The 12,758-nt window shown below is 42.3% G+C and overlaps 1 protein-coding gene across 1 annotated transcript in view; it reads right to left on the minus strand.

Annotated features, from left to right (window-relative positions):
- ndufab1b (NADH:ubiquinone oxidoreductase subunit AB1b) overlaps positions 1-12,758 on the minus strand; it is a 38,393-nt gene that overhangs the window by 17,589 nt on the left and 8,046 nt on the right. The window contains exons 2-3 of the mRNA XM_060902523.1: positions 8,240-8,362; positions 573-660 (exon numbers count right to left, since the gene is read on the minus strand). Of these exons, the coding sequence (XP_060758506.1) occupies positions 573-660; positions 8,240-8,362 (211 nt within the window). The remainder of the gene's footprint in view (positions 1-572; positions 661-8,239; positions 8,363-12,758) is intronic.

Consider the following 12,758-nt stretch of genomic DNA (forward strand, 5'->3'; position numbering starts at 1 on the left):
AGCATGTGCTTCTACAAAGGAGATTAACATCAAGTTAGCGTTTTTTTTTTTGTATAACATGAAAAGTTATGGCGGCACGGTGGTGTAGTGGTTAGCGCTGTCACCTCACAGCAAGAAGGTCCGGGTTCGAGCCCCGTGGCCGGCAAGGGCCTTTCTGTGCGGAGTTTGCATGTTCTCCCCGTGTCCGCGTGGGTTTCCTCCGGGTGCTCCGGTTTCCTCCACAGTCCAAAGACATGCAGGTTAGGTTAACTGGTGACTCTAAATTGACCGTAGGTGTAAAATGTGAGTGTGAATGGTTGTCTGTGTCTATGTGTCAGCCCTGTGATGACCTGGCAACTTGTCCAGGGTGTACCCCGCCTCTCGCCCGTAGTCAGCTGGGATAGGCTCCAGCTTGCCTGCGACCCTGTAGAAGGATAAAGCGGCTAGAGATAATGAGATGAGATGAAAAGTTATCAATTCGCATTTTTTGTTGTTCCAGGGAACCTAGAATTTGTAATGCTGGGGTTATATGGCATTTACCGTCTTCCTCTATGAATACAGGAAGCTGTAAGGAGATATTTTGATGCACTGACCAAACTCGTCTTCCATTGCCATGATGATCTCCACCTGATCCAAACTGTCCAGTCCCAAATCCTTCATAAAGTGAGATGATGACTGAAGCTGTGGTGTGGAAAAAGAGACACAATGAGAATGAAATCATTCATCATGATCTACACCAGGGGTTCTCAACCTTTTCTACTTTTAAGGCCCACCTCATACTTGTAACGAGTCGGGCCCATTAAAAAAAAAAAAAAGATCCCCAATTATTTTGGCTCATCTATTCTATTAGAATCTAATAACCTGTTGTAAAGTGTATTAATGGGATGCAACATCACACCCTGTTACAGATGGGAGCCCAGGAATTAAATAAATGCAATAAAAACAAACTTTTTAATTGTAGGCGTTGTATTTAAAAATGTATGGATGTGCCAAAAGCCAACCGTGCATGCAGGTCATTCTCAGTCAGAAGGGATTAATGATCCAAAAGTGGAGTCTGGTCCATTAAAGGCGTCGTGCGGTAATTTCAGCAATCAGGCTATATCGTGTCAAAATGTCGGGTTTGGTGGGTTATTCAAGCCCCTCGGTTTCCCGCGATCTCAGTGTCACGATGTGCCCGCTACAAGCATTTAAAGTTGACGCGCACAGCCAAATTTAGGCAGCCAGCCGTTAACTAGGTCAACTTATGTGTGACGTCATACCAGTAACCTCCCTTGGGTGATGCTGGCCTGTCGCCATGTTTTCTCTATAGCGTGCGTTTACCAGAGTTGTTTACGTTGCGGATTTTGTGGATTTATTCAGTTTGTGGATAGTTTTGAACACTCAAAACACTATGAAATGATGTATTAATATTCTGTGATACAAAATGCCTAATCGGTGTATTGTGTTTGGCTGTAACAACGAGCCCCAGCCAGGAATTGCCTTACACGAATTTCCCACTGACAAGACAGTTCAAGAAGTTTCACAAAACTCCAGTTAAACCTCCATGATCTTGCAATATTATGTACAACACCCCATGTCGCTTTTAATAGGTCTAAGATCATCATGGGAGAGCAAAATAGATCTATAGGATAGAAACCAAAAGGCCAAATTTGGACTTGTGTCCAAATTTTACAGTGATTTATGCCACAGAGCTGCCTTTAACTAATAATTATCACTTATTACTGACGATTGTACGTTTACTAAACAATACAATACAAAGCTCAATACTCCCAGCCTATAACATACTGAATATCAAGTTAAAATCAACCGCAATAAAAGGAAAATGATGAAAACTGGAATATCAAGGGGTCTACTGTATCAGAAGGCCCACTGCATTTCGCGAGATCGCAAGCTGTCAAGTTGCTAGAATTCAATCTTTCTAGCTCTACTTTCACCCCCTACAGCTATCAGTATTACACACAATCATAGATTAATCACACAGCATTCTAATTCAAGTGAAAATGGTCTTTAAAAATACACACAAGTAGTGATTTAGTCAGAGAAACCAACCAAAACAAGTCTTCAAGTCGCCGGTCTTCTTCGTTCTCGTCTTCGTTTCTGTTGTCGTCAGAACTGTCCTCATTTTCTTCTGAAGATGAGCGCTCAGGTTCAAATCTGTAAGGCTGGATACCACCAGGACATTCAGCTGTCAAAATCTCTACCTGTGGGCCGTTTTCTTCTTCTGTATCGGTAAAATCAAAGCTAATTTCCTCAGCATCGCTCCTATTTTCTGGTGTGTCCGCCATTGCAACTGCACCGAGTGGTTACTGGTATGACGTCACGCAGCTGTTCCATTGACCGAGAGGGGGCGCTGCGAACACGGGAAATTTCAAGTGATGGGCATGACCAAATAAGGACCGATTACAACCGCAGGAAGCTTTTGAAAAATCGACGGTCAATTTATTTCGAATCTCGAAAGCATTCTGGTGCAGAATAATGCGACTTTTATCGCCACTGCGTGACGCCTTTAACACAAGAACTTCTTGACATGTTTGTATCCAGCAAACAATCAAGTGATTAAAACCAAGAAGGACACTCAAAAAAAGTGGATATAGAAACCACTCAATGAGATTAGATCCTTACACGCTAACAAAGAAGGATTTTTTCTATGAAAGAAAAATTTCCTCGCAAAATTTGACATTCGTAGAATAAATTTTGATCCTATTGTAGCTGTAACTAAATACAAAGACAATAGTTATGCAGATTATTAATTAACTTAATGTGAAGATAATTAACAGATAATCAACAGATTAAGTTTTTTTTTAAGATTGTGTTTATTTTTAGTCTTTTGTATTTGTAATTATTTTTTTCCTCGACATGCAGGACCCCACCAGCTCTGCTGATCAACTTGTCGTGTTTAAATCAAGTTATTCATTCGGATTTGGAAAATTACCCATCCGTTGAGTTCCCCGACATCTCAAACTACCTGGTGCTGCAGACATCGTTCTACACAGACACGCAGATGAAAACCTGGATGAGCATGGAGGAGAACAACTTTTTATACGTGGCTTGGTTCAAGATCTGCAGCCGGTTTCACTAAGTTAGACTATGACTTTAACTGAGACAGCGGGTATAGTCGGGCTTAGCATAGACGTCTAACAAATACTGTTGCACAAAGCAGTTAAGACTCCGACTATCTTAAGTCGTACTATGCTGCAAAGGATTGTGGGTATTTTAAGACTCTTTTCAAAACAAAAAAAATGGCGGACAGTGGTCGTTCAGTGCCGTTTAGCCACTCGGAAAATCTGGCTATATTAGAGGAATTTAATTCCTACAAAGACGTTTTATTAGGCAAATTCAGCGAAGAATGTAGCAATAAGAAAAAACATGAAGTGTGGGAAAAAATAACGTCGTCTGTGAATAGCGTTAATCCATCTGCGAGATGTTGCTGCGGTGCGTAAAAACACCCCCACTGGAGGAGGGGGTTTGAAGAAATTAAAAGTAACCACCGAAATGGTCATCAACATTTATGGCGACGAGTTGCCCTTATTCTGGGGAGTGAAAGGAGGAAAGGAGAGCGGAGTAACCGGCTTCGCCAGACCCAGCAACTCCCTTAGCAACGTTGAAGCTGAGGCTCCTCCACCCTCGGAGTTGTCATCACCCAGTACCTGCGCGGATGTGACATTACACGAAGAGCCTACCAAAAGGAAAGACTGCAACTTAAATTGAAGAGACTCGCGCAGATGGAGGAGTGATGTAGTAATGTGTGTGTGTGTGTGTGTGTGTGTGTGTGTGTGTGTGTGTGTGTGTGTGTGTGTGTGTGTGTGTGTGTGTGTGTGTGTGTGAGAGAGTGTGTATGAGAGAGAGAGAGAGATAAGTGATGAGTGGTGATGTAATTATATGCATAAATGAATTGATATTTATATTATTTATATATATTTATATTATTTATAATTAATAAAATGAATAAGCTGGCATTACACTGTTCTTTATTGAATACTTTATAGTTAGATTATAATAGCCTAAATTTGTGTATTACATACTTGCAATGTACTTCACTGCCTTAACATTTCAAGCTTTCTTGTAGTTATTGACATTGATGGCACTTACGGCTTGACTGTTTTTTTTTATTAAATTTTATAGCCCTTCGACCCATATTAGACTGGGGGGAGGGTGTCTTACTTTTTAAGCCTAAAATTAGACTTAAAAAATTAGTCTTAACTTTTGTGAAACTGTCTTACTTGCATTAGACCGGTCTATAAAGAAACTTAAAGGAGCAGTCCACCGTACTTCCATAATGAAATATGCTCTTATCTGAATTGAGACGAGCTGATCCGTACCTCTCCGAGCTTTGCGCGACCTCCCAGTCAGTCAGACGCGCTGTCACTCCTGTTAGCAATGTAGCTAGGCTCAGTATGGCCAATGGTATTTTTTGGGGCTGTAGTTAGATGCAACCAAACTCTTCCGCGTTTTTCCTGTTTACATAGGTTTATATGACCAGTGATATGAAACAAAGTTCAGTTACACAAATTGAAACGTAGCGATTTTCTATGCTATGGAAAGTCCGCACTATAATGACAGGCGTACTAACACCTTCTGCGCGCTTCGGCAGCGCATTGATATCTGAGCTCCGTATCAATGCGCTGTCAAAGCACACAGAAGCTGTTAGTACGCCTGTCATTATAGTGCGGACTTTCCATAGCATAGAAAATCACCACGTTTCAATTTGTGTAACTGAACTTTGTTTCATATCACTGGTCATATAAACCTATGTTAACAGGAAAAACGCGGAAGAGTTTGGTTGCATCTAACTACAGCCCCAAAAAATACCATTGGCCATACTGAGCCTAGCTACATTGCTAACAGGAGTGACAGCGCGTCTGACTGCGTCTGACTGACTGGGAGGTCGCGCAAAGCTCGGACAGGTATGGGGCAGCTCGTCTCAATTCAGATAAGAGCATATTTCATTATGGAAGTACGGTGGACTGTTCCTTTAAGACCAATCTTAACCCATAGACCAGTCTAAACTACTTTAGTGAAACCGGACCCTGGGGATCAGGACACTACAAGATAAACCCTGCATCGTTTTTGCCCGAGTAAATAAGAGTTTCTGGGCTTTTTGTACGCATCTTTGAGAAGGTTGCTAGGACGCTACAAGTTTGAGTACCGGGTATAAACAAACCACAGCAGCTCGATTCTCAATCCTCTCTGCTCTTCTCTTCCAGCAGGCATCACAGATCCATATAATTTACCCACAAACATATTTATTTATTCAGCACGCTGCGCGCTCTCTCTCTCGCTCTCTGTGTGCACACGCGGGAGTTAAATGTAGAGGAGGAAAGTGACAAAATAAAGGCTTCTTCTTCTTAATTTACCCACAAATGTATTTATTCCACTTGACTTGTCCATTTGGGATACTACAACATCCTGAACTATTTAGTATTTGACGTCAAACTTGAAAAAATTTCGCGGCCCACGAGATGGTGCTTCACAGCCCATGAATGAGCCGCAGCCCAGTGGTTGAGAAACACCGATCTCGACTACACTAGTGAACAGGAATTGTTTGTTTAAAGGAAAAAAAAAAACATTTCCATTACAAAGGTCATGTTCAGGTTCACGTTGAGCTGAGAAAAGCATGTCGTCTCACTTTTCATTTCAGCTTGGCTATCTACATGCAGACCTGATCTCAGCCAGCTTCCCTTTCCACCTTGTTTGAGATCTAGATGTCCCTCAATATCCATCCTTCTCAACAACTGACTTTGGTTTGGCTTTACGTCATCATTATCTCCACCCATGTCGAGTAGAGTATCTGAAGCTTTGCACCCACCTTATTTGAGCACATCTTCAATTTTATGTAGCCTAGAGCTTCAATGGTTCACTACAGGAATTCCTCAAGGGTCGCTATTTGGTCCAGACTCAGAGACTTGATTATATCCAATCCTCAACTGCCTCTCTGATGTTTAACCTGAAACTCAAAATAGAACTGTTCTAACTACTGACTGGGGTGGACAATATGACAAAAATACGACACAATGAACTGCACAGAAATTTTTCCGAAACGTACTAAGTCGCACAATATTTACATTTGCTCACATACTGCTGTATAAATAATTACAACCCTGATTCCTGAAAAAAAAAGGAAAAGCCTTTTCAACCTATAGTCAATGAATACAATACAAAGACAAGATATTTCATGTCCAAACTGATAAACTTCATTGTTTTTCATAAATATACAATCATTCTGAATTCGATGCCTGCAACATGTTCCAAACAAGAGCGCTCTGAGAGCACAATATTCCCCGCTGGCAACTATGCTATAACTCTGGGAAAATGTGACTGAATTGAACAAAATTGCAATAATGTGTATTACCGACATATAATAAATAATCCTGTCAAGTTTTGTAAAATTCCTCCCAAAATTGCGAGAGGAGTTGATTTCAGAAGGCGAGTACCCTTCCTGGGACGGACGGACATCGCCACGACGTAATCCACCTTCGGGCCTTTTGGCCAGCGGGGGATAAAAATTGTAAGAGAAGTTGATTTCAGAAAGCAAGCACACCTTCATGAAATTGCCAAAGTACAACTTTGTTAATAATCAAGGGCATAAGTCTGGTAAAATTTGCCCAAATTAAACGAAATTTCAATATGCATATAACTGTCATATAACAAAGCCTTTTGCCAAGTTTGGTGAAATTCCTCCACAAATTGTGAGAGGAGTTGATCCCCCCCCCAAAATCTGTCCCTCTGAGTTACATGTCGGTCTTGGGATCGAGATGCTGACCTCTTCTGCTCCTCGGACCTGCCTGATCCATCCTGGTGCCCTACGTCTGGTTGGAGTCTCATTGCATTGCTCCTGTGGAGGGCGGCCCCATGTGGACAGTTGGGGGTCGCGCCTGGAGGACGCTCTGGACTCTTGCAGTGGTGCTTTTGTGGCTGAGGACTGCAGCTGACTTGCTGACTTTAGGACTGCAGTTGACTTGCTGACTTTGGGCCTACGGTTGTTGTGAACGGTTTTGCGCTTGGGTTTCCGTCGGTGGGGGGGTTTATAGCATCAACGAAGCTGACTTTACGTTAGGACTGTTCATGTTATAGTCATGTTGTCTGTTGTTGCCCAGATGGGGATGGGTTCCCTTTTGAGTCTGGTTCCTCTCAAGGTTTCCTCCTCGTGTCGTCTGAGGGAGTTTTTCCTTGCCACCATCGCCACAGGCTTGCTCATTGGGGATAGATTAGGGATAAAATTAGCTCGTATTTTAAGTCATTCAAATTCTGTAAAGCTGCTTTGCGACAATGTTTATTGTTAAAAGCGCTATACAAATAAACTTGACTTGATTTCAGAAGAACATCTACCCTTATGAAATTGTCCAAGTTATTTAATCGAGGGTCAAAACTCTGGTAAAATTTCCACAAACTAAATTAAATCGCAATATGCATATTACCGTCATATAACAAGGCCTTTCGCCAAGTTTCGAGAAATTCGTCCAAAAATTGTGAGAGGAGTTGATGTCAGAAGGCAAGTACACCTTGATGAAATTGTGAAAGTACAAGGTTGTTAATCAAGGGCCACGACTCTAGTAAAACACGACCGAATTGAACAAAACAAGAATATGCGTACTAATGACATATAACAAGGCCTTTTGCCAAGTTTCGTGAAATTCCTCCAAAAATTGAGAGAGGAGTTGATTTCAGAAGGAAAACACAGTCTCATGAAATTGTCCAAGTATAATTTTGTTAATCAAGGGCTGGAACTCTGGTAAAATGTGACCGAATTTGACGAAATTACAATATGCGTATTACCGATATAGAACAATGCCTCTTGTCAAGTTCTGCAAAATTCCTCTGAGAATTGTGAGAGAAGTTTTTGAAAGAAGCTTTCAAAATTTGTCCCGCGCTGCACTGCTTTGCGTCGGGTCCCGCGGGACTCCCGCGGGAGTGCAGGGTTCTAATAGGGAGTGATATGTTAGGCTCTCCAAACACCAAGTGTGGGAATATCGTCTGGATCAGTAGTGTTCTCATCCTCCAGTACAGTTGCAGAGACTTGTATAATCTGTGATAAAGAGCTCTGAAGCTCTGTCAGCTTGTCGTGGCCTGACACTTTACTTTAGGTTCATCTGTCTAGCCAAATGTATCCATAGACATCTATCCACTGGCTCTTTATGTCTATTTGATACAGTATGCATGTCTATTTATTGCATGCAGGCGACGACTGCGTCTTCAGCCCTTTTTTTCATGAAGTCATATTGTTAATTCTAACAAGTACAAGTGTGATGATTTGAGTTCGTACCGTCTCTGGTTTGATCTTGTCATACAGTTTGAGGACGTTCATGACGTGCTCTTCGATGCTCTGCAGGGTTAGCGGCGGCGAATCGCAATACCGCTGACACAGATTCAGCACAGGACTGGGGACCTACAGACATAAAACAACAAATATGGTCATTATCATGTGTAAAAGCCAACAATGGGACAAAGTGAGCACACAATCTTTTCCTTAGTCTGGACGTAGACAGACAGTCAACCAAGACATGTTTGGTATCCAGGGTTTGGTTTTTTTTATATTCTACTGGAGGTCCAAAGAATAATTTAGGCAACAATCATGACAAGCTTATACCGGTAGCCTCCTTTATAGACTCAAAGTTCCAGAATACATTGAAGCTATACGACAGTTACGCCGAATTACGGCCGAAATTAGTTTGCGATTTACATCATAGCGAACATGACTCTCGTCATACCACTGACTGTGGTATTAAGACTGAAAGTTGAAGCTTTGGAAGATGCAGGTGAGGAAGTGACAGAGCTGGACAGACTGAAGAACTAAAGGGCTGCTGCATCGCTCTCTTTTATCTCCGAGTAAAAACAGGAAAATGTCAATGAAAGAAGTGCAACCTAACAAAAAAACAAGACCAACTGTGAGCTACTGCTCACTTACGTATCCCCCCCCCCCCCCCGCTCTCGCTTATATCAGAATGCAAGCGATCGAAGGAACAGGACACTTATGATGAATGTTGACTTCAACAAATAATTAACCCTGAAACAAGTAAGTAAAGAGCAGTGTCTCTCCCCAGGGATTTCAAATAGCATCCTGGTAAACTGCCATTTTGAAATAGCATTTTGCTTCTTGAAATAGGGCCATTATTAAAAAATGTTCTGTTTCCGGTCCACCGGCCGGGTGAGTGCCGTTGAAATTTTTTTTTAACGCTGGTTTTTCAACATTTTTTTCAGGTTTGTAAATCTAAAATCGAACTTGACATTTATGCATTCCCGGGGCTTTCCACTAAGGCTCATACTAGCCAGCCATGACAAATTAGTAGCCAGCCGGGGGGGAGTAAACACAAAATAAACTCCTGTGCACGCAGTTCCCAGGATTAAATGTATTTTCCACAGACCATTTATTTATTCACTTTACTCAAATACAAAGTAAAATGGCAGTAAATCTTCTTTCTTTTCTTGCGTATTGCATCATGAGGCGTTCCTGGCTTGTAAATCTCTTATTTTCGGTGCATGACACATTCACGCAGCTGAGCATGCTATGAATTAACAACGACAACGGTCTGCAGTGGGGCTACACAATTACACACTCAGCGAACATTTCTCCATTTGTGTATGAAAATACACTCCAACCACTCAGTTTGGTTTCATTTACAACCAACGGTGTCTTTTGATGCCAGCACGTAATTGAACGAGAGAAGACTGGTTTACCGGAGACAAAATAAGCGTGATCTCTGCTTCTGTTCCCGCCGAGGTCGCCTCCGATGGCCCCGACACACTACTGCCTCCGCTGAGCGTCCGTGCGCGCACACACCGCATGTCGGGGCCGCGGATGAGTTACTCTCCCTTGATCAACGAAGTCTGCGGGGAATTTGTGGTTATTATCAGTACAAACAGCGCGAATCACAACTTAAATGAGTGCGGTTCAGTTTGACATTATTGTCAGTCCGTTAGATAAACATTTAATTTTATTAAAATCAAAAATTAATATTTAGAGCCTGTGGGCTACAAAAATAATAGTCATTAAAGTAGCCGGCTGGACTTAATTGTGTAGTCGGCTGGCTGTATGGCCAGCAGCCGGCGCTTGTGGAAAGCCCTGCATTCTGCGCAGAATATAGAACTGAATCAGCTCTGCGCATGCACCGTGCGGCACAAAAAAATGGCACCCACCATGAAGGAGGGAGAGCCGGAGTTTTCAAACATTTGCTTAAGTGTGAAATCGCAAAATGGTATTCTAGCGAACAACAAAATAGTAAAGATTCAGAAAAACAAATCATTCAGTGATCATTTTAATAGTGTAATTTCATCCGAACTAGGCCTAACGGTCGATTTAGAACTACAAAAAGTCCGTGTGTCGGACATTTTAAGTACCTTTGTAAAAGTTTTGCAAATGTTGCAGTCAGCATTTAAAATGCTAACTTGAAGTTTTTGTACAAGTTTCAGTTGATTAAACTGTCATATTTTATTAAATGTGTCTGCTTTTGTAATAAAGTACTGAAAGAAAAAGCAAACACAGCATTGCGATTTCTTATCCATCCATATAGTAAAAAAAAATAAATAAATGAAAAATCCCTCCCTCCCGACTGAAAATTTTTTTGCTCACCCGGTGGACAGGAAATGAATTTTTTTTTAAGGATGGCCTAGTGTCAAAATACACCCTATAGGTTTCGTAAATGCATTCAGTCGGTAAACAGGAAGTCGATGTGTGACAGACCTGAAAACGGTATATACGGTATAGAACCCCAAGCCGAATCTCCCTACCAAATATCAAGCAGTTGTGATTTGTAGTTGCTGAGAAAAATGCTATGAAAATTTTGTAAATCCACGCTATAGGTTTCGTAAATACATTCAGTCGGTAAACAGGAAGTCGATGTGTGACAGACCTGAAAATGGTATACATGGTACAGAACCCCAAGCTGAAGTTTGGCACCAAATGGCTATGATTTGTGGTTGCTGAGAAAAAGGGTGTTTCGGATGGACGGACAGAGATAAAAAAAAAACAGTATACCACCCCTCCTTCAAAGCAGGAGTATTAAAAAAAAATCAACTTTCAAATTCCAAAATAAATTGTGGACACCATGTGGTATTTATAAACCTTAACATGCAAGATAAGCAATTTAAACAATTCAGTTAATACTTATACTGCTTCAACCCCAAACATACCTGAACTCCGTGGAAACAAATCCTTCCCATTTTGAACACCTTCCCGACACGATCGGCCTCAGCCGGGCCCAATGTCACGATCCATATTTGGGAATTACTATGCTAGTGCCACCGAAGCCACCTGTAAACTTGGTTGACGCGTTTGAACCACACCATATAGTCAAAAGTATGTGGACACCCAACCATTACAGTCGTCCCCACAAAATTAGAAGCACACAGATCCTGTAGCATTAGGACTTCCCTTAACTGAACCAAGAGGCTCAAATCTGTTCCAGCAGGACAATGCACCCATGCACAAAGCAAGCTCCATGAAGATATCAAGATTTATGACCAGGATGGCGCCGCGGATAGGTGCCTCGGTGTGTTGGGGCACATTTGTTTTCTTTTATTTTGTTTGTAAACTCAGTTCACTGCTGCAATACTTGACTCTTTGTCGCCAGAGAAGCGCTCGTGAACATGAAGGGAACAACTCCAGTGGACTTCTTACCAACTTTTCTTGTGTCTTCTATGGAAATATTGGACATTCTGGTCAAAGGTGCGCTCATCTTTGCTCACTCAGCGAGATGCTGGAGGAGAGGAAAACGTGCTGGTGCACTTCTGTCGGCATGGACTTCGCACTTTGCCACCTGTGATATTTCTCTCCAATGTGCAGTCACTGTGCAACAAACTTGACGAACTCCAGCTGCTGGTGGGGAGAAAGAAGTACTTTCATTCATCTTCCGTTTTATGCTTCGCGGAGACATGGCTATGTGGACTCGCTCCAGACTCTGTGCTGTAGCTGGCCGGCTTCCAACTTTTCAGAGTGGACCGTAACACGGATCTCTCAGGGAATAAAAACAGATTCCACCACCCTTTGTATGTCAACAGTGGCAGGTGCAGTGATCCTGCAACACTGTTCTCCCAACCTGGAATCATTTATCATTAAGTGTAAACCCTTCTGCTCCCTGTGCGAGTTCGCTTCATTCATTCTGGTTGGTGTTTACATTCCACCGCAGGCCAATGTGCAGAATGCACAGTGCATGCTGACTGATCAGATAGTGGGTGTGGAGCACACTAACCCAGACTCCCTCGTTATTGTCCTCGGTGACTTTAACAAAAGGTAACCTCAGCCACGAACTACCAAAATACAAACAGTTTATTAAATGCCTGACCAGAGAGGAGAATATTTCGGATCGCTGCTACGCTACACTACAGTCAATAATGCCCATCACGCTGTCCCCTGTGCTGCACTGGGCCACTCTGACCATGTCATGGTCCACCTGCTTCCTGCATACAGGCAGAAATTAAAGCTGAGGAAACCTGTAATGAGGGCATCTAAGATGTAGAGCAATGAGGCTGCGGAGAACCTTCAGGCGTGCTTGGACTGTATAAACTGAGACGTGTTCAGGACCGCTACCAATAGTCTGGATGAGTACACAGAGGCTGTGACGTACTACACATCAGCTTCTGTGAAGACTGCTGCGTTCCATCACGAACCAGGGTGAGTTACAATAATGACAAACCCTGGTTCACAGATAAGCTCAGACAGTTAAGGTGGCAAAAGGAAGAAGCGTTCAGAAGTGGGGACAGGAACAGATTTAAAGAGTTTAGGGACAGGTTTAGCAAGGCAGTGAGAGAAGCTAAACGTCTGTACTCCGAGAAACTCCAACAGCAGC

The sequence above is a fragment of the Neoarius graeffei genome, chromosome 20 (assembly GCF_027579695.1).
Source record: "Neoarius graeffei isolate fNeoGra1 chromosome 20, fNeoGra1.pri, whole genome shotgun sequence".
Lineage (NCBI taxonomy): Eukaryota > Metazoa > Chordata > Actinopteri > Siluriformes > Ariidae > Neoarius > Neoarius graeffei.